We start from the raw sequence: 23,278 nt of genomic DNA, 5'->3' as shown, positions 1-23,278 counted from the left end.
GGAACACTGCTTACCAGCACCTTTAAAAAAAAAAGCACTGCACATATTTGAATGTATGCAAGAAAACCCACAAGGTGTTGGTGCCTTAATAGCCAAAAGAATTGCTGCACGCAACAGTATAAATAAAAATGCTAGAAATAAATATTAAATAAAAAAGCTTTCTTGTGTGTATGAATTTCCCTGCCCAAAGTTGACCAGGACCTCAAGATACAACCTGTGACTGAATGGAAAACTGAAAGCTACAGGCACACATGCCATTTCCAGGAATCAAATATGGATATGGGTGAAGTTGTGCATCTTGGGGCAGATATTTATAGAGTGCTGGAAATGGGAATGGGATTACTATATTAACAATGCAATCTTAAAAATGCTTTCCTGGGAGTAAGCCCAATTGCATAGACCTGAGTATAGTTCTGAGTAGACCTGATTAGGATTGCTCTCTAAGGGCCTTAGAAGTCCCAACTCAAGTATCTGCAAGACTGCAACCCCCCCCCCCAAAAAAAACACCAGAAGGCAAATCAAGGTGCTGATCACCGCCAGAACCCAGGGCCCAGAGGAACTAGAGCTTATTTATTAATGGAGTTCAAGGGTAATAAACTGAGTTGTTATCTTTGGGTTGTTGTAGAGGGTTCAGTTGGAGACTGGCCAGCCCTAACTGGAAAAAGAAAAGGAACAAACTCCATTCCTCTTAGCCATTCATATTCAATGGGGGGGGGGGAGCAAAAAAAATCCTACTGTGGCATGAAATTGTACAGGGCCTCTTTTATCAGAGGCAAAAGTTGATGGCAAAACAGTTTAATGCCCTCACCTGGATGTCCCAGGCTAGCCTGATCTCATCAGATCTTCGAAGCTAAGCAGGGTTGGCCCTGGTTCGAACTTGGATAGTTTGAAGTGCAGGGCAGCTCTGCAGAGGTAGGCAGTGATAAACCACCTGTTTGTCTCTTGCCTTGAAAACCCCGTGAGGGGTTGCCATGAGTCAACTGCGAACTGATGGCAATTTACACGAACAGTATATGAGTGAATGCTACCCTTTACCTCCCTTGGTCTGTTCTTCAATTCCTGTAGTTTCTTTATTTCTGGTCCTCTCCTTCCAGATACTGAGAATCTAAGGCCCCGGTCGCACGCGAGAATTTGGGCCGGGAGAGGGACGGATTGGATGCACGGCAAATGCGCACGATCCCATGGAAACATCTGGGAAGCGTTGCCTGCCCGTCACCAATCCGTCCCTCCCGCCCAATACCCCACACCAAAAAAGAACCACCTACCTGGGTGGTTCATCCGGAAAGGCCGCAGCAAGTGCGGCCGTGGGATTGCTGGCGCGTCCATTCGCCGACGCATCCCCGGCTCCTGGCCGAACTGCGCATGTGTGAGCATGCGCAGTTCACCAGCCTCCCCCTCCCACCGTCGCTTTCTCCCCGGCATCTGATTGTGCCGGGGAGCAATGGTGCCACGGCTCAGGGGATCTGTGGGATCCCGCCGCGGCGTCTCTAGTTTGGTGTGGCTCAGATTAGCCGCACTTCTGCCGTCGTTTTTCCTGCCGTGTGGCAGGGACCTAAATTTCAGAAACTAGTCATGTTGGTCTGCAGCAGAACAGTTAGATTTGGGTCCAGCAGCACCTTAGAGACCAACAGGAGCTTCAGGGTATGAGCCTTTGATAGTCAGTGCATTTTTCTGATAAAATGAGTTTTGATTCTTGAAAGCTTATATGCTGAAACTCTTGTTGGTCTCTGAGTAGAGTTAAGTTAAGAACCAAAAAGTGAAGGAAATCTGAATATAAGGGCCCAGTTCTGTGAATAAAGCATAAATATCACCAAATATACAAAATTATACCTGCATTTATTACAAATTCAATAAAACCAAATACTGGCCCGAGTAGCAGCCTCAGTATTTGGTAATATTTATGCTTTAAGTTTATTCACAGAAATATTGGGCCCTTATATTGGTTGAAAGTGCTCAAATAGATGAAGATTTCAAAAGTGCGCCAGTTAGTGCCAAGTGGGTTAAATACTTTCTTAAGTGCTGCAATGCAGACTGTCATTCTGAGGGTGCAATGACATGCAGAATTAGCTGCACCATAGGTGTGGATGCCGGGCGGATTTTATCAGTGCGCTCTGACGCCAACATCTGTCAAGCGTCCCACTCCTGTCAACAACCCATGTTGCTCCACTGCAGAAGCGGAGTAAATAACCGGGGAAAACCCAGTATCAAACAGGTTTGGGCCAGGAACGGACTTTCCCCAGTGTGATTGTGCCAGTGCACTTCCATGGCGTTGGGATGGTCTGATCGGGCCATCCCAACTCCGTGGCATTGTTTCCCCCCCCCATTTCGGTATGTGCATCATTGCACACTGCATAGGGAGCACTTGGTGCGGAGATGTGAATAATTGATCCCTCATTGAAGCACACCGGAAATATGCCGCCAACCCCCCCTCCCCCCCTCACCTGTGGTTGCATCTGATCATGCAATGGTGGGCTGCCCCCTCAGCTTCCAGGGACAGTGTGATCATGCAAATACGGGTCAAATTCCTGCGGAGCAAATAGCCTCCCCCCCCCCCCCCCGAATTCACACATGTGAACGCTGCCTGAGTTGCTTAGAATAGCACATTTTTTCTTCTGCATTCCAGGACATAATGCAAATGTTGAGAGAATATTTTCTTTAATGAATGCCCAACAGACAGATGAAAGGAACATATTTACCATTGAAGCTCTAAAGGGAGTTCTGTTACTGCAATATAACCTATGTGACTATTCATGTCTTCAGTTCTACAAATACCTACTTGAAAAACAAATTCTACTTAGGCAGGTGAAATCTTCCAGCAAGTATTCAGGTTCCACTTCATCACAGGTATACAGGTACTGGTGTTGTAACAATAGGAGTGCTTATTGATAGGTAAGTTATTTATTTATTTATTTATTTATTTTATACCTTGCCCTCCCCATCTGAAGCAAGCTCAGGGCGGCTTACATAAAAATTTAAAACAGATAAAAACAGAACAAATATAAAACCAGTCATAAAGTGCTAGTAGGCAATATTATGTGACAATGGAAGAACATTAGTAACAAACCCATCATAATGAGGAGTGCCATCAGCATTGGTATTAGGACTGTCATCTCAGTCCGATTCATGCCGGCGAAGCACAGGCTGTCGGTGGTGGTATTACGGCACAGGGTCTTAAGCTTCTAGTCAGCTATTTGCTATTAGGTGCGGCTACTTGGTCAAATGCCTGGTGGAAGAGCTCAGTCTTGCAGGCCCTGAAGAACTGTAAAAGGTATTATTTTGGGAAGGGCAATTAGTATTGGGAGGAGCATTTCTTTTGTTATTTGCCTACCGTGTTATTTCTTTCCTGCTTCAGTGCAAACTTGCAATTTCAGTAAAAATAAGCAGTTACGTATATAAATTTGTAATAATAGTTTTCCTTATACAAGTGCGTATTAGCCCATCCCATCCACAATGGCTGGGTGATTTCAGCAGCCTCATTTCATTTGCCAGCGAGAAATTCTTCCTTGTTTGGGCATCTGAGAAAAGAATTCTGATTGGTGAATGGTGTCCTCTTTTTTCACTCATAAAATCTAGTCACCCTACGCCCCTGGGCACCATGGCACTTGCTGCCAATATTTCCTCTAATTTTTTCCCTTACTGAGCGGAGCAGAATATAACTGCTGTAATCTTAAAATGCTGAGGGAAAAAAGCCATCATAAAAATCTAATCACTGTTAAATAAATTATATATTAATAAATCAATTCTGAAAATGTGTCTTCTTTGAGTTTTAAGAGCGGCAAGGCTCATACAGTAGTAATTTAAACTCTTTACAAACTTTTTCAATTGCCAGTGGCCACGGTCGGTCCTGAAGAACAATATGTGCTCACAGGCATTGAATGCCAAATAAGCAACAGTATTTAAAGAGACAGTATACTGGTATGCCAAGTATTTATGACTAGGATACAGACAGAATACATCTTAAATTTACAATACAAACAATACAGACAGTAAATCACAGACCTTTTTAAGACTTAATGAAGAATAACAGTCTTATAATAGTGTCTTCCCTTGACCACAGTTCCTTGCACATTAGTAGACTTGCTCCAGTAAATTGTACAGATCCCAAAATACCCTGCACAGAGTTCAATAGGAGGTCTTGTGATATCCAAAGACAAGAGGAAATTCTTCTGCCACAATGGTTGAGAATACTCAGTTCTTGTCGTAATAGTAATTCCATATATTAAAAAAATTGCTTCTGCCACGATGGTTGAGAATGCTCAATTCATATCATGGTAATAATTCCACATCACCACATTTTCTAGATAGTTTCACGTTTCGATGATCTTCTTCAGATCAAGATATGAAATAATTCCCCATGTGGAATCCAACTTTTTCATCCATAATAACTTGCCAAACAGCTAAATCAGAATGCATGGTAGAACACACTGACACCGGCATTGCAAGGTGTAATAGTCGGCAGTGTGTGTGTGTTTGTGCCTGTGCCTGTGCAAAGTTGGCTGCAACTCCACCATGCTTTGCACAAGGCTGCAATTTGTATGGGGGGGGGAGTCCTCTGGCAGAAGCTCTGGAGAGCTTTTTAAGTCATGTGCCACTAAATTGAAAAAAGGTGTATTTTTGCCAATGCCCTAGTGTAGCTGCATAATAACACTAATTTCCTACTCTTCCTTGCCAATTTGTGTAGTTTTCTCTTTGTGATTCTCTAATTTGATTCTACACACTGGTTCAAATTCAAATTTATTATAATTATGCTTTGTGACCAGCACAAGCACACACTGGTTATGACCTTGGCAGTTTTTTTGAGCCTCTCCTGTGTGGATTGCACTCTGTCCTCCAAATGGATCGATTCCAAGCGATTCTTATGTTTGGCTGTTTGCAGAAGGTCCATGGGGCTCAGCCACCATTTCTTCTAAGGGAACTGATCTCTATAGTCTGGAGAAGAGCTCCAGGACCCACTTTGGCAATCCTAAAAATGACGGATATGTGTGTGTTTACAGTGTAACAAGTGAAAAGACCCTACATTTCAGAGTCTTTGGTGTTCACAGAATATCTCTGCTTTACTATTCTGGTTTTGATTACGTAATTGAGCTCGAGATATCAAATCTTTCCCCCCTCCTTTTGTTTTTTCTACTTTTTCTTTTGCAGGCAAGTCCTAAACAGTTTTATCCGGCATTGGCAAGGAGGACAATGGAAAGATCCCAGGGGGCATCTGTACCCACCAATGTGTTTCCTGATGCCTACTCCTTTTTCTCTCTGAAGCATTTCTTCCCCAAAGCACAGAGCCAATCCCGGCTTTTCTCCACCTCACTGCAGCAAGATTTGTTTCAGTAGAGACAAAAGCTATCACCATTCTGTCTGAAGGGAGCTGCTTCCATTGCAGCTTGGCTTGAAATCTCCCAGCATTTCATGGGAACTCCTAACACTTTACAATTGACCCCAGTACCCCATCGCAGCCATTTTGTGATAGAATCATCCCTCCAGGTAGCCATTTTATATCGAGGCATACTGCCCATTCTCAGATTCAAAAGCTCCCACAGGTTTATCAAAATTGGGGGCCTTGATCCAAGCTTCCACACCCCACTATACCAGCAGACAAGCAGGTGTCCCATGTTGGCAAGCACAAAGACCACTCATCCTTCTGAGGAAGGAAAGAAGGAAGTGTGTGTGCACCTGGAAGTCATGGTGACCTCTGGTGACTGACCCCTACTGAGGGCCTGGAGGATATTCAAAGAGGTGGCTGAATAAAGCCTGCCCCTGCTTCCCACCTCTGGTATTTCAAGGAGGTCTCTCATCCAAGTATTTGGCAGAGTTGACCCTGCTTAGCTTCCAAGATCTGATAAGATCAGGCTTGCCTGGGCTATCCAGGCCAGGGCACAGAGATACCATCCTGAATGAGTGCTGGCTCCTTATTATATGCAGGCCTGTTTTTCATCCTTTATTTGGAGCCTCAGCCTGTAGTGAATTATTTAAAACCGCCCTGGCACTGAAAAGAAAAGATCTTTGACTTTTTATGTCTGTACACTACAGTTTTGACCACTGAAGAAGGCCCTTGTGGCCAAAATGCATCTGGCTTAGTGGTTATATACCTTTCTGTGAAACCACTGTTGACCAATTTATCACTGTGTGTGCAACTCCGATTGGTTGCTGTATATGACACTTTCATTTTTTAAAATGGATGTGTGTTGTTTTTAACCTTAATCTGGTGCACTGTGCAATAAATATTTGTGTCATTTTTCTATGTTCTTGGTACTCAATCTCTTTCAGGTTGGGTTTGTTTTCCCTTTCATTGTATCCACAAACTCTTACCCTGCCAAGAGAAGCAGTCTCCTCCCGTTGAGCAGGCAGAGCCCAGATGGACATTGCCTTTGACGTACATTACGTACACAACCTTGCTCATATTTGTAAGAGCTGCAAGCGACACGTAGGTTCACCTCTTTCCTTTGGTCTGAGCAGTGAGAGACATTAAAAATAGCAAAACCCCATCTGCACGTAGAAGAGGTGAGTCTGTCACGAACAGAAAGCATATGTTGTCTCTAAGCAGGGACTGGAATTGGGTGTTTCATCTATGGGGGAATGGTAGAAGAGCCAACACCAGGGTGAGAATAAGGAGCTATGAATACTAGGGCTCCTTACCTGCTGTGCAATCTTATGCAGAGTTATTCTGAACAAGTTTATGGTTCCTTAGTTCTCTGGGAGTTGTGAAAGTGTCCCACTGATATGATGTGTAATCTAGCAGGTTTGCTTTTTGTTTTTCTAAAGGAGTGGCAGATAATGGTTTTTAGGGTTGTGAGCTCTGGGAGGAGAAATACCTGGAGGTTTTGGGGGTGGAGCCTGAGGAGGGTGGGGTTTGGGGAGGGGAGGGACCTCAGCAGGGTACAATGCCTTAGAGTCCATTCTCCAAATTAACCCTTTTCTCCAGGGGATCTGATCTCTGTTGTCTGGAGATCAACTATAATAGCAGGAGAACAAATTTAGAGTCCAGTGGCACCTTTAAGACCAACAAGGCATGAGCTTTCATGTGCAGGCATATTTTTTCAAATACAGTGGAATGGGAGGAAAGGTTCAAACTTATAGACGTGCTGAACAGCAATTTAACATGTAACATGATGAAGTCGTTTTAAGCTATGCAAGAACAGAATTAAGCAACAAACTAAGTTTATAAGGTCAACAGCTGTAAAGCAATAAAGATGTCAAAATGAATCTGAGACTCTCCAGTGACTCTCAGAGCATGGAGGTCACTTAACAGCATTTTTACTTTCTCTTTCGAGGTGGGAGTAGAGCATGTCTGCCAAACATTCCAATATCCCTTGTATTACATTCAGTATTCTAATATACTATTCTGAAAAAGGAATACACTAAAATACAGAGGATGTATAGTCCCTCTGTATGAGAATACATATGTGAGGACTGAATGAGTTAGCATATGTAATGAGATAAGAAACCAATATCCCTGTTGAGTCCTGGGGAGGTTTTTGTTCCAAGTGTTGTAGTAACTTGAAATTCAGCAATTTCCCTTTCCATTCTGTTCCTGAAGTTCCTTTGTAATAAAACAGCTACCCTGAGGTCACCCACTGAATGTTCTGGAAGGTTGAAGTGTTCTCCTACAGGTTTCTCAATCTTGTGATTCCTGATCTCAGATTTGTATCCATTTATCTTCTGGTGTAGGGTTTGCTTTGTGTCCATTTATCCTCTGACATATTTATTGCTTTACAACTGTCGACCTTATAACCTCAGCTTGTTGTTTAATTCTGTTTTTGCATCTCCATCATGTTTCATGTTAATTTGCTGTTCAGCCCATCTATAAGTTTGAACTTTACCTCCCACTCTACTGTATTTGAAAAAGTGTGCGTGCACACAAAAGCTCATACCTTGAATAAATCCTTGTTGGTTTTAAATGTGCCACTGGACTCTAAATTTGTTCTCCTGCTTCAAACCAACACACTGACTACCTGGATCTATAATAGCAGGAGACACTGCAGGCCCCACCTGGAGTTTGGTAACCCTAGCAGAGAAGGGGGTTGGCCACAGAAAAGCTCACTATCTGTCCAAAAGCAGATGGATTATATGAAATAATGGGAAGGTCAGTAGGGATTGTTGAGCTGGTATCAGAAGGTCAGTAGGGCCTCGAGCACTGTGCTAACAGATGTTGTAGAAGTGGAGATACTGCCATCAACGTTTGCCGATCATAATCCGGTACTTGTAGAAATTTGTGATTCAATTAAATCTTCAAGATGGATGCTGAAAACATGGTTACTGAATAACCAATCTTTTGTGCAGGAATGTAAAGTAGAATTTGAGTCTTTTTTCAAGCAAAATCTAATACCGGAAACAAATATTGATATAGTGTGGGATGCTTTTAAGGCCTTTGCGAGAGGGAGATTGATAAGACAAGAAATTTGGTTGAAAAAGCAAAAACAAGAGAAATATAAACAGTTAGTGACTTTAATTAAGAAAGGAGAAGCAGATTTGAAAATGGACCCCCAATCAATTCGGTTAAGACTCAGTACCGTGAAATTACAACATCAGCTGAATAGTTTATTGACCCAAGAGATGGCGGAAAAAATAAAATTTGCAAGACACTAGTTCTTTGAGAAAGGGAATAAACCCTCAAGGTGGTTAGCATATAGGCTAAAGAGAAATAAGGAAAATAAACAGATAAAAATGCTAAAAAACGATCAAGCAGTCAACTGTTTCACCTTAGAAGAGATGCAAAAAATAATAGAGGATTTTTATGGAAAGTTATATGAACAAAAGGAGCAAGATGCACGGGTAATAGATTCGTTCTTAAATACATATAACAAGAAAAGGTTTACAGTAGAGCAAAAAAACATATTAAATGACCCAATTACACTAGCTGAGATAACTGAATTGATTAAAAGACTAAAGATGAGGAAGACCCCTGGACCTGAAGGATTGTCAGCGGAATTTTACCAGACCTTTAGAAATCAAATCGATATACCTCTGAAATTAACTATCCAAAATATTATCGATAATAAAAGATTTCCGAAATCCTGGGAAGAAGCACTGATTACCTTAATACCAAAACAACAAGCCGATGTAACACAGATAAAAAACTATAGACCTATCTCACTACTCAATAGTGATTATAAAATTTATGCGGCAATATTAGCGGATAGGCTGAAGAAAGTATTACAACAAGTTATACATAGTGACCAAACAGGGTTTCTACCACAAAGACATCTAAGAAATAATGTTAGAACCATCCTAGACGTGTTAGAATTTTATGAGACTAACCCAGGTAATCAGCTAGCTTTGTTATTTTTAGATGCCGAAAAGGCATTCGACAATGTCAGTTGGGAATATATATTGAAACAACGTAAACTATGGGATTGTGGAGAGAACTTTCTTAGTATGATACAAGCAATCTATCAACAACAGGAAGCTAGAATAACCTTCAATGGATACATGACCAAGACGATACAAATACACAAAGGGACAAGGCAAGGATGCCCGCTGTCCCCTTTACTTTTTATTTTCACGATAGAAACGCTTAATGATATGGTGAGGGCAGATACATCAATTAAGGGATTAGACGTTAAAGGAGAACAATTTAAAGTACAGGCTTACGCCGACGACTTAGTATTTGTATTAGAAGAACCTGTAACATCTTTAGTGAACCTGACTCACAACTTACAAATATATGGTCAGGCGGCGGGATTGAAGGTAAATTACCAAAAGTCTAAAGTACTAACAAAGAATTGCCCTAAGAATATTGAAAAAACGATACAAGAAAAAACAGGATTTGTAGTAACCAAGAAGATTAAATACCTAGGTATTTGGATAACAAACAAATGTAGTTCACTCTTTAAAGATAATTATAGGAACACACTTTTAGAAGTTAAGAAAGATCTGGAAAATTGGAAAGATCTACAGTTATCCCTGCTAGGTAGAATTGCTACCATCAAAATGTCAGTCCTACCGAAATTAATGTTTCTCTTCCAAACAATACCTATTGTTAAGAATCAGCTCTTTTTTAAAGAACTGGGGAAGATCTGTTCTTTGTTTATTTGGCAAGCAAAAAAACCAAGATTCAAATTACAGCTGATGCAAAGCAGGAAGGAGATAGGTGGTTTCGCAGTGCCGGACTGGGAGCTATACTACAAGGCTGCGGCCTTAGTGTGGATAAGGGAATGGGCAACACTTTCCAATAGTAGACTCCTAAAACTAGAGGGTTCTGACCTCCCAATGGGGTGGCACGCTACGTTATGGTACAATAAAGACAAGAAATACTTTGAACGCCACTATTTGAGAGGGTACTTGAGAAAAATTTGGAGGGAGGTTAAGCTATAATACTACAAGAAGATACCGAGATGGGTAGCTCCCATAGAAGCTTTAGAAATACCAACTTTATATTCACACAACAACAGCTGTTCTTATGATACTCTGTTAGATAACGAGAATAATTTAAAATCAATGGACATCTTGAAAACACAAAAAATAGAATTGACATGGCTTCAGAATATGCAGTTAAAATCAAGGTTTAAAGAAGATCTGAAAATTGGGTTTTATGATAAGGCGACAGACATGGATAAGATATGGTTTACATCAGAAGTACAACTGATAAAGAGGTTATATAAAATGTTGTTAGACGGGAAAACACAGGAAGAAGTGATATGGGCCAGTTTAAGAGCATGGAATAAAGATCTAGGGCATGATATAGAGCAGCATAAATGGTTGAAAATATGGGAGACAAACATAAAAATCACGAGGGCGACTCCTTTCAAAGAAAATATTTATAAAGTGGTACATAGGTGGTACTTATACCCCTCAAGACTGGCAAAGTACTCTGAGACCTCGACAAATATTTGTTGGAAATGTCGTCAGAATATTGGCACATATTTCCATATGTGGTGGACGTGTACTAAGGCCAGAAAATATTGGCAGAGGACTAGAAATATGTTAGAAGAAGTTTTGGAAGTACCGATAGCCTTAAATCCCGAAATCTTCCTGTTAAACATTGTACCAGAAATACGTGGGAAAGAAGGGAGGAGTCTGTTGTTACACTGTATAACCGCTGCCAGAATGTGTTACGCTAAGTATTGGAAAACTGAAAAAATACCAGATAAATTAGAAGTAGTTCAGAAATGGTTCTAAGTTGCCGAAATGGATAAACTATCAAGTTTATTAAACGGGAAAGATGAAGAAATAGCTAATAAGAAATGGGAAAACTTATTTAAGTTGAAAATAAACTGAACGGGTTAGGAGAAGATCAGATATGAAGTAAGAGGAAAGATTAGGGCTGTATGCTCATCTATGTAAACTGATTTTGAAATTCTATGTTATATTATGCCGGGTGTGGGTTATGGGAAAAATCTCAATAAAAATACTTTAAAAAAAAAGGTCAGTAGGGATTGTTGAGCTGGTATCAGCAACGTAAGAGGTCTACAAAGTCAGTCCCTCAGACATGTGGAGCACAGGGCATGAAGCATTTTAATGATATTGACCAGCACCTTGAACTTAACCCAGAAGTAAATGGGCAGCTCAGATAATTGCTACAAAATTGGCATGGGCTAATGGTGGTCCCATTCTGACCAACTGAATCTTCTGAGTTACCTTCAAGGACCAAACATATAGCATAGTTATGGTAGAATGGATTGGCATGGAAAAAGAAGAGTGGGTTTTTATACTCCATTTTCTGTACCCTGTGACACCCTGTGAGGTAGGTGGGGCTGAGAGAGCTCTTTCGAGAATTGCTCGTGAGAGAACAGCTCTGAAAGGACTTGTGACTGACCCAAGGTCACACCAGCAGCTGGAAGAGTGGGGAATCAAACTCGGTCCCCCCAGATTAGAGCTCGCGCTCCTAACCACTATACCAAACTGGGTTGAGCTGCAAATCACAAGGCACTAACTGACCATATGGATAGACCAATACACAGGCTCAAGTATACCAATCATTTCAGGCTTGCACCTTTCCATGCAATAATCCGTATTTTTGTATTTAGAATTCAGCACACTCAGCTCAGTTTGTGCTGCAGCCAACAGGGCCAGTCACCTGAGCTAATGTACATTTAGTTTGTTGCGGGCATATCTGAAGGAGGCATTCCCTTGTGGAACTTCCAAACATGTATCCATCATTGAATGGACCATTCAGATGAGCATTGCATGATCTAATATCTGGGGCTACTCATGGACTGACATTTGAGGAAGGAAACGGAAAGCCCAGTGAATCTGTAGAGGTGGTAGTAATGAGGGATTTTGAGCCGCCTCCCATCTCCCTACAAGCAGTTAATGACTGGGATTTTAGAAAGAGGCTTTGTGTGCACAGTATTAGATCAGAGCCAAGATGTATTTCATGTAACTGCTTTGGGGGCTTGTCTATTTCAGCGGCTGCAATGTCCAGCCCCATCTCTTCACTCTTGTACCGTGTGGTCCTCCTCTTCCTGCTGGGTTCCAGTTTTGCCACTGAAGAGGGCACTGTGGTAGTCACCAGCACGGGACCCCTTAAGGGCAAGCGGCTTCAGGTTGGTTCTGGTTCGGTGACTGCCTACCTGGGCATCCCCTATGCAGAGCCGCCAGTGGGGACATTGCGGTTCCAGAAGCCCCAGCCCCGTCAGCCATGGAGTCACGTTTTGGAGGCCACCAGCTCTGGCAACTCGTGTCACCAGGAAACTTCTTATTCCTTGCCTTATTCCACCATGTGGGTCGCCAAGACACCGTTCTCAGAGGACTGTTTGTTTCTCAACATCTGGGTGCCGTATCCTCAGCCCACAACACCGGCTCCTGTCCTCGCTTGGATCCATGGTGGGGGCTATGTCGCTGGTGCCGGTTCCCATGACTTAAACAACGGAGCACTCCTAGCAGCTACGGAGAATGTCATTGTGGCCTCCATGAACTACCGCTTGGGGGTTCTGGGTTTTCTCTACTTGCCACCAGCTGCCCCAGGAAATATGGGCTTATGGGACCAACAGCTGGCTCTGAAATGGTTGAAGGAGAATGCAGCTGCCTTTGGGGGCGACCCAGCTGGGCTAACTCTCTTTGGCCACAGTGCTGGAGCAGCCTCGGTGGGTTTCCACCTCCTGTCACCGACGAGCCAGCCCCTTTTTGCCCGGGCTGTGCTACAGAGCGGCTCTCCCAATGCCCCCTGGGCACTGAAGGAACCTGAGAGGCTAAGAAAAACCAGCATGAGGGTCGGTCACCTACTGGGCTGCCTGAGTGAGAACCACACTGATGTCATGAGCTGCCTACAGAGAATGGAAATCAAAAAGAATGGGTTTAATGAGTTCAGTTTTCTCTTCGCACCCACTCCGGATGGTGACTTCCTTCCTGGAGAGCCACGAAAGCTTCTGGAGAGTGGGCAGGTTCAGGCCAAATCACTTCTCATTGGGGTCACGGGTGATGATGGGTCTGTCTACGTGTTATATTCTGTTCCTAGAGCCATAGAAGGGGATGGCTTACTGACCTGGGAGCAGCTCGTGGAAGGGGTGCAGGCAACAGCGAGCAGGAGAATTTTAAACGATGCCAAAGCTGTCGCGCTGAAGTACCTTGAAAATGGCCATGAGCCGGAACACTACCGCTGGGCTTTGGCCCGACTCTCGAAAGATTACTTTTTTGTATGCCCATTGGTTGAAGCGGCTGCCAAGTTGGCGGAAGCAGGAAGTACTGTGTATGCCTACTCCTTTGACCATCCTGTCTCTGGCTTCATCTGGCATGAGTGGATGGGGGCAGCCCATGGATCTGAGCTGCCTTACCTGTTTGGAACCTTGTCGACAGTGCGGGGAGGGGCTAACCAATCCTTGACCGAAGCTGAGGCTGCGCTGAGCCGCAAAGTGATGCGGTACTGGGCAGAATTTGCCAGAAGTGGGTAAGATATTGAAAAAAACAACAAAACCCCATCTCTCCATTTTAAAGACCAGATTTTGAACATAGCATGGGACACAAATGTGTGTGTGTATAGTGCTGTCCAGTCCCATATGGTGACCCCAGCAAGGGCCTTCCAAGGCAAATGAGAAGCAGAGGTGGTTTGCCATTGCCTTCCCCTGCAGATTCTGCCTTGGTGGCCTCCCATCCAAGTACTGACACTGCTTAGCTTCAGAGATCTGATGAGTTCAGGCTATACTGTGCCACCTTTGGGACGTGAGTGCTTTGTTCCAAAACATAGGAGACCTTTTGCATTAGCTTGTTTTAACATTTTACCATCAGCAACATTTCACCGTCATTACAAGAACGTTCCTTTAAATGATTGACTTTGTTCTTGTGGTGCAGGGGTGATAGAGAGATTGTATCCCACGTGCTGCTGTTTTGTAATTATTATAAAGTAATTATGGACGATCACAGCGTTCCGTGCGCCTTGGTGTTTAGTCATGCCGGCCACATGACCACGGAAACGTCTTCGGACAGCGCTGGCTCTTTGGCTTTGAAATGGAGATGAGCACCGCAACCCTAGAGTCAGACTCGACTGGCTTTTGAGCAAGGGAACCTTTACACCTTTACCTTAATTATGGACGATACAATTGGTCCATTCTTTGCTATGGCACCGGGCCATTCAGCTGAACAGTTCGATACCCTTTTTTCGTCCTGGGGTAGAACACTCATGTTGGGGAAATTAGGAATGCAGGAACCTTTCGTTGGACTCCCATTCCCACCTGGTTCGGTAAGGGCGGGGGATGGAAACGGGCAAGACCCTATAGTTTCAGAGAGAAAGACAGCTGTTCCAAAGTTAAAACCATTTATTGAAAATTTAAACCCATAATGCAAAAGCCTGTGCCAGCTCTTGGAGCCTTCCCATGCGGCTCACGAAGCTTTCCTCCCCCCCCCAAGCTCCCCCCCCGCTTTGAAAATGGAGGATTTTCTTCTCGCAGCCAGCCTTGTTTGAGAGTTGGGTGTGTGGGTGGGTGGGAAGGGAGCCAGGGACTGCTGGAAGCTAAGCCCCACCCCTGGGAGCAGCCTTCACGTGCTGCCTCTCCACGTGCTGCCGGGAGACAGAAAGGTAAGTTGGGCTGGGTGTTGGTGGCGAGGACTGCTTTTGGGGGGTGGGGTGGCTTGCAAGAGTGGCCGGTGGGGACTGCTTTCAGGGGGTAGGGTGGCTGGCGAGAGCGGCTGGGTCACAGGCAGCCCGGTCTGGAGAGGGTGGCGGGGACTGCTTTCGGGGGGGAAGCTGGCGAGAGCGGCCAGGCCGCAGGCAGCCTGGTCACTCCACCGGAGAGGATGGCGGGGACTGCTTTTGGGGGGGTGGGGAGGCAGCACAAGTGGCTTGAAAGTGACATCACAGGAAAGGGTGGGGTTTGGTGCAGGATGTGACATCATTGGAAGGGGTGGACCTTAGGAAGTGACATCACCTGACCTGGAAGTGACATCACAGCACGTGACAGACCTCTGACTCCCCCCTTCATGCTATTCTGTCGGGGGTTACTATCATTTAGGAGCAGCATTTTAGGAGGCATTTTGGGCTACAATGGGAAGCAAGCAAGTCATGCTCTGCAGAAGAAAATCCCTTCCGTCTGTGGAAATTCTCTGTGGGATCCAAGCCATCAGAACTAAAGCATTATTTCCATTTTGGTGCTTCAGACATTCCACAGGTATGAATTCAGTTTAAATTCACATGCCTGAGAACCAAATAATAATAATAACACTAATATAATGCTCCACTGGTTCTCCATAACCTCTGTATTAAATACCACCATGTCTGCAATAGGGTACAATGACTGAAAAGAAATACTGGTGAGGCTGGATCTGTCACTTTTGTGGTTTCAGATATCCACAGAGATGTCCAGCAAAGGGACTTCAATCTCCATCAGGTTTAGACAAATCCAAAGAATAATGATGGACATTCTTTTGAAAGAATTTCTCCCCACTAATAGTCAATTGTCAATAGTCAATAGATTCTTTTGAACTATGGTGCTGGAGAAGACTCTTGAGAGTCCCTTGGACTGCAAGAAGATCAAATTAGTCATTCCTGAAAGAAATCAACCCTGACTGTTCCCTGGAAGGCCAGATAATGAAACTGAATCTCAAATACTTTGGCCACCAAATGAGAAGGGAGCACTCACTGGAGAAGACCCTGATGCTGGGAAAGATTGAAGGTCAAAGAAGACAGGGAGGGCAAAGGATGAGATGGTTAGACAGTGTCATAGATGCAACAAACATGAAACTGAGCAAACTTCAGAGGATGGTGGAAGACAGGAGGGCCTGGCGTGATCTGGTCCATGGGGTCTCGAAGAGTTGGACTCGACTGTGCGACTGAACAACAACAAATAGTCAATTGTAATTTTACATAGGATTCAGGAAAGCATGGGAGGGGTCTCTTCCATCATTTTCGAACACAGTTGGGATTTCTTTCAGAGCTACACTACAGGGTACTTAAGAGTGTATTGAATGTATCAGGTTGAAATAAGATGATCACACATTTTGCTTACCTATTACATACAAACTGACCAAACCACCAGCCAGTCATCTAATGGATAAATTGGCTTCAGTTTTGGTAGTTACATTAAGTCAGCCCCCATTCTCCGTTGACTCTCAAAACCCTAAGTAATCTTTTCCTACCACTTTACTGAAATCAGCTCAAGAACACTTCAGATATTTATTCGGATACTTTTTCATTGAAAAATAATAAAAAATAATAAAGTATAGATTTTCTACCTAATCGTCTCAATAAAGACTGGGAAATTTTCATAAGAATGTTTGCATATTGATTACTCCAGGGCTCAAAACAACAACAACAAAAGACTGCCTATTTGCAGTTCAAGGTTTCTCATTTTCTTCCAGCACTGCCAAGTCAAATTGTGCTTGAAAACTGTAGTAAACTTATAAAGTACTGAGACTGACGCATGGAGAAGTGATTTCAGCTCATACTTTATTATGTACAGGATAACTTGAGATACTTAGTCTGGCCCGAGGCCGGCTTATATCCACATAGCAAACCACACCCCAAACACCCACCCACAACCGTGATAGGCTATTTACAGTGTCCCCCAGTCCCATAGGTCCCTCCTTGGATCATAGCCATCCAATAGGTGTGCGCTAGGATCCGTTTGGGCTATTGTCTTTGGAAGCGAAGCTTGGGCCCTTCGCATGGCCAGGTGTTCGGTGCGACCATATGTGCGGTCTCGCTGGGTACACAAAAAACTATTTACTGAGGAAGACTTTGGGTCTTGGACCTTTAATTGACACCCAGGAATTTTCTGTATACAGAGTAAAACCATCGGTCCAACTAGTTCAACACAGTCTGCTCTGATAGGTAATGGCTAACATCTCAGCACAATAATCTAAAATTCTTTTCCTGAAGGTTGCCAGGGATTGAGACTAGGGAAGTCTACTCTAAAACATACACTCTGCTGAGCATTGAACCCCCCCAGCACCCCCAAAAACTTTAATGATGCAGGTAATAAACTTATCCACACTCCAAAATTTTATAGGTTGGAACAACCAGATAAAGTGAGAAAGGCCTCCAGTCACTCAAACAATTTTTTTAATGTAGAGGAAGTCTTCTGCAGGATACCATAAATCCCATTATACTACAAAGCACTCAGATTTGATTCCTCAGAACCTGTGAGCAAAAGCAGTCCCCGCCACCCCACCCCCCGAAAGTAGTCCCCACCACCAACACGGCAGCACGTGGAGAGGCAGCATGTGATGGCTGCTGCCGGGGGCAGGGTTTAGCTTCCAGCAGTCCCTGGCTCCCTTCCCACCCACCCATTCACCCACCCAACTACCCAACTCTCAAATAAGGCTGGCCATGGGAAGAAAATCCTCCACTTTCAAAGTGGGGGGGGGAAGCTTCATGAGCCACATGGGAAGGCATTATGGGTTTAAATTTTCAATAAATTAGGTGGCAGTTTCAATAAATTAGGTGGCAGTTTCAATAAATTAGGTGGCAGTTTCAATAAATTAGGTGGCAGTTCAGCCACCCCTGTCCTAAATCTAAGGCAGCCATTTGTCTTTCGTCCTCTTTCCCAGTGGTTTGTCCTGAGTAGAGAACACGTCCAAAGAAATAAATGCGCAGGTAACAATAGACATTTTCTCACGCCCTTCCAGAAGTTGCTACTAAGGTAGCGGCAGCCTTTTTAACCACATTTAGCCTGGCTTCCATAGTATGGTAGATGTTGCCTTCATTCTCAGGAGTAAACAGCACATGCTAATTAATTTCAATCTATTCAGATGTATGTCTTAGTGAATTTCAAGGGAAGTGTCCTGAAGAACAATTCAAACTTAAAAGAATGGCGAGTTGGTTAATTTATTTTGAAGTATCATTCATTCTAATCTCTGCACTACAAACACCACCTGAAACTACAGGCCGTGGCTGGATTACAATTTCTTTGTTTCCTCTGCAGGAATCCCAGTGGGCCTACAGCCAGCGAAGGAGAGTGGCCACTTTACAATGCCACAGAGCAGAATTTCTTTCACATCGGCCCAGAGGTCTCCCAAGTTTTGCAGACGCCACCTGCTCAGCACTGTGATTTCCTGGCAATGCAATTCCTGACTGAGACACATCTGAGTGAGTTCAAGCCCTTGATATATGAAAGAGTAGGCACAAGCTTTAGTGGTGACTGAAACAATTACACTCATTACACTTTCCACCACCACACTCTGTGGGTCTTACATCAGCATGCTGAGAACTTTGATGTGAGCATGATTGCCAGGCAAACTTGCTGTGCTCAGATTCCTTCAGCTACATGTGATATGAGCTTCTGATCAGCTCATCTGAATGCTCCCTGGCAAATTTTATCTTGAGCATCGCACTGTGCTCAGCAGATCTCCTGCTGGAGCTGTAGTTGCTTGTGCTAGAGGTCAAGGTCATGGTGGGTACTTTTGTCCAGTCAGAGAACTAAATTGTGCCACCTTATGGAACAGTGTTCATTAAAGTGACCAAGGTGGTTTTCATACTAAGGTTTTCCCATGTTTCAGCCACCCAACTGGTGCATTTTTTCCATGGGTGTGAATGCATGAGCAGTTTGGCCCGACATAGTCACCCCTCCGGATTAAATGAGCACAGTCACACAGCCACATCTGTCAGGTGTTTTCCAGGCATACTCACCCCATTGTAGGATGACTTGGAGCTCAGTTAAAAAGGCACCACAAGTGGTGGTTTTGGTTCCCCGTGCATTTGTTGCGCATGGTTGGAGCATGTGCAGTATGGATTGGCACTCTGAACCTGCAGATCCGTTTCTGCAGCTGAGGTTTTTTTGGGAGTTTTTGTCTATATGCACATACATGCATAAGCGCATATGCACATGCATCCACCTGCATTTTTTTTTTTAAAAAAAAGACTGGGCAGCATGCTCCATGGATGGTTGAGGCACTGCAGTAATATGGATGCTTGACTACAGGATGGCCATGTGGGTAACCCACAGCAGGGTGCGCTGTCTGGATGATTTGCCCCGCAACATTTTAAACCAGTACAATTAGACGCAGGCACCATATCGCACCAAGCCACCAGTGTTACCACATCCCATGTTTCCACGTGACGTCATCCTCTGTTTGCGCACATTAACAGCCCATTTCTTCCACAGAAAAATCTGCTTTATTTTAAACCTGTAAAAAAACCCCAGTGTTTCCTGTGGGATACTGAGCTGCCTGAGGGAAATTGGTGAGATAGAAGTGGAATAAATACTACTACTACTAGCATGAGCAGTTTCTTGTGTCTGAAGGGGAAGAGGTGCAATTGCAGAACTTCAGTATGTTAGCCGAACTGCTTTATCTACAGCAGTTGGCAAATTTTACTCTGGGTTGCCAGTAAAAGAGTCAAGGCTGTCGGTTCCAAAATAATCTGTCTTTTACTTAAGAATATATTAATCACATACACACAGAGGTCATTTCGGGGGGGATCGCGGGGGATCGCAGTTCCCCCGGGTGAGGTACAGGGGGCGGGGCACATGGCAAAGCCCCCCCCCTGCTTCCGGCCGCCCCGCTTCTGGCCCTCATTCAGCCAGGAGGAGGCAGGAGAAGAGGGAGGGTAAGTTGCTTCCCTAGCAATCACCAAACTTATGGCAACCCTGTAGGATTTTCAAGGCAAGAGACATTCAGAGGTGGTTTGCCATTGCCTGCCTCCGTGTTACAGCCCTGGTATTCCTCCGAGGTCTCGCATCCAAATACTAGCCAGGGATGACCCTGCTTAGCTTCCGAGGTCTGACAAGATCAGGCTAGCCTGGGCTATCAGAGCTGTTCTCTCAAGGGCAGTTCTCAAAAGAGCTCTCTCAGCCCCACCTACCTCACAGGGTGTCTGTTGTGGGGAGGGGAAGGAAAAGGAGTTTGTAAGCCGCTCTGAGACACCTTTGGGCAGTGAAGGGCGGGGTATAAATCCAATCTCTTCTCTACTTTTCCTTTTCTTTCTTTTCCTTTTTTTTGCAGATGTATCCTCAGGAGTTTCTGTTTCATCAGGCCAAGCAGAAGGTGGGAAGAATGAGACCAGAACTTAATAGAGAGTACTGTGATTGTGGTAAGTTGAATTTTCAAGTGTACTGTTTGTGAGGATCACAGCATCACTAGTATATATGGGCCAGGGTTTTGTTTTGTTTTTTTGTATTTTTATGTGCATGTGTGTGTGTATGCATGCATGTGTGTGCACCTGGAAGTCATGGTGACCTCTGGTGACTGACCCCTAATGGGCACTTGGAGGACATTCAGAGAGGTGGCTGAGTAAAGCCTGTCCCTGTCTCCCGGCTCTGATATTCCAAGGAGGTCTCCCATCCAAGTATTTGCCAGAGTCAACCCTGCTTAGCTTCTGAGATCCGATGAGATCAGGCTTGGCTAGACTATCTAGGTCAAGACTGTACGAGCCAGTTTTTAAAGCTTATGTTCATGAGATGCTTCTAATACCTGGCACAATCTGCCCCTAAAACTGAGCTCCTGTGTCTTGTTGCAATTTGTGTTCTACCTCTAGACTTTATAACAAAAAAGTGGTCTGAAGACTCACAGTGATGTTCTGTCCGAGAAGCTAAGAGGACCCGGGCCTAAGCGATACTTGAATGGAACAACACCCGAGAACTCCAACCATTTGTGCTCTTGGGAGGAAGAGAAGAATGAAAATAAAACAATTACTTCAGGGATTTGTGAGAAGAAAATTGCTTTCTAACCCACTGTTAAAATCTTGCCACTTTCTGTATCTCTTAGATGATTCTGCTCCGACCCCTTTTCATGGAATTATTGGCTCTTAAAGATTAGTTTACACCATTGGTACGACATCGTATGTCTGATCATATCTTCCCTCTTTACCCCATGTTTCTCTCATTGTAGTTGAACATGTGAAGCTGCCTTGTAATGTGTCAGAGCCTTGGTCCATCAAGGTCAGTATTGTTTAATCTGACCAGCAGTGGCTTCCTAGGGTTTCAGGCAGAAGGCTCTTACATCTCCTACTACCTGATCATTTGAACTGGAGATGCCAGAGATTGAACATGCAAAGTAGATGTTCTACCACTGAGGAGCCATGTCCCCTTCTGCAGATGAAACTGATGTATTCTGGATCGGGCCATTGACCTATTAAGATCAAAACTGTCTACTGTGACTGACGACAGCTTTCCATGGTCTTAAGTCGAGACCTTTGTCTGTTCCTCTGTGAAGTGATATAAAGAGAATTTTTGTCCAGTCTTAACAGGTATGAACCTAGTTATGTTACAGATTAAAGCTATCTTGGGCCCTGGTCACACGGAGGATTTGCCGCAGCAGAGGCATGAATGTCGGGCGGAGTAAACGGGCACGATCACAAGGACACATCTGGCAAGTGTAGCACACCCATCGCGGACCCGTAGCATCCGCCCGAAGATCCAGAGTTAAAAAATACCCAAGAAAGCCTACTAGCAAATGGTTTGCTACGGGCCGTCAAGGGTATACCTACATGTGATCGCTCAAGCATGCTCCTCTTGCCATGTTGACGTGCGCCGGAAACATGCGCCGACAAACAAAACCCCAATTTGCTGCCGCCACGTCTGATCGCGTTCTGGCACGTTAAATTGTGCCAGCGCGAAAAGCCATGCCTTCCCCCACGTTATCTGGCCCATGTGACTGGGGTCTTGGATGGTCAAAGGTATGACTTCTCTGCCCCAACTCTGTGTTTTTTGCAGTTTACTCCAACCACAGTATTTATGAATCAACAGCTAATTCTTTTGATATACATATACACATTGGCCAGGAGAAGGCTTAATTGGAGGGGATCACATTGTCATAACGTCATCCCCTTTCGATCCCAGCATTTCTCTTTTTATATAGGAGCGGTGGTGCAGGCAGTAAAGAGCCTGCAAAGTAAAATCTATCAACAGCCATTAGGCTGTTCGAGTCCCACCGCGGCCGGGGTGAGCTCCCGGCCCTCGTCCTAGCTCCCGCCCACCCAGCGGTTCGAAAGCTTGCAAGTAGATAAATGGGTACCTGCCTTAGAAGAAGGGGGGACCCGCCTTCGGTGGAGCGGCGATGGAGAGGAGCAGTGGTGTCGACGACAGCAGGGCGACCCGGCAATCCAACGGAGGAGGATGGAAGATGGCAGCAAAACATCGAGCAGGCAAGCGGGGACTGGTCCGAAGCTCGGCTGGAGCCAATTAGGACAGAGGCCGGTGCAATGATCGTCACTTAGTCGCAGGTGACGGAACCACCCCAGCAGGGGCCGCTACAGAGCTGAGCCGAGCTACCACGCAAGCAGAGAAGAGAAGAGCTGCTGAAATAAACAACTAACTGGTAGGGTGCCTGGTAGGCATTCCCTTCCCCAATACTGTGTGTGGCCCTAGTTAGGATTGGTAACTGTACTATGTAAATTGCTCAGAGCCCTTCGGGGGTTGAGCGGTCTAGAAATTGAAGGTATAAATAAATAAATAAATGATAAAGTCCCTCAAACTGAATAGGGGTTTTATACTTCACCATCCACAGCCTTTCCTGCACCTATACCAGGACACTCAGTGAGAAGGGATGCAGTGTAGTCTATTTTTGCTTGGCTTCCTCAAATCTTCTACCTTACTGTGCCATGTTTAGGGTGGGTGAACCGATGGGCAGTGATCATATACCACTTTATGTAGAAATAGCATTGCCTTTCAGTGAGAAACTCGCTCGACAACGTGAGGCTGATTTAATCTGCTCAGGTAAGGTAAGAGCCTGTTGGGTCATCAATAAATCTAAGGAGGTCCATAATATCTATTACTCAAACACATGCCAAACTTTTATATTCCAATTTATTAATGAGGCTTCGTCCACTAGGCAATCAACCATTTTGGAGCAAATCCTTCAACTCTTTAACCATTTGATGGTCAAAAGACTGAGGCAACCAATGCACAGCCACCAAACCAGAAATAAATATTGGTTTGATAGAGATTGGCGTTGCATGTTCTAAGAAATCCAAAGAATT

General features: G+C 44.4%; 1 protein-coding gene across 1 annotated transcript; it reads left to right on the top strand.

Annotated features, from left to right (window-relative positions):
• Positions 1-12,350: 12,350 nt before the first annotated feature.
• LOC107120837 (cholinesterase-like) lies at positions 12,351-20,392 on the top strand (the record flags this gene model as incomplete). The annotated part of the gene is made up of 3 exons (XM_015423607.1): positions 12,351-13,819; positions 18,288-18,480; positions 20,305-20,392. Coding segments are annotated over exons 1-3 (1,750 nt in total), but the record flags the coding sequence as incomplete, so codon positions are not given.
• Positions 20,393-23,278: the final 2,886 nt, after the last annotated feature.

The sequence above is a fragment of the Gekko japonicus genome, unplaced genomic scaffold, assembly GCF_001447785.1.
Source record: "Gekko japonicus isolate JY-2015 unplaced genomic scaffold, Gekko_japonicus_V1.1 scaffold4828, whole genome shotgun sequence".
Taxonomy (NCBI): Eukaryota; Metazoa; Chordata; class Lepidosauria; order Squamata; family Gekkonidae; genus Gekko; species Gekko japonicus.
This window is presented reverse-complemented; position numbering and strand designations above follow the sequence as displayed.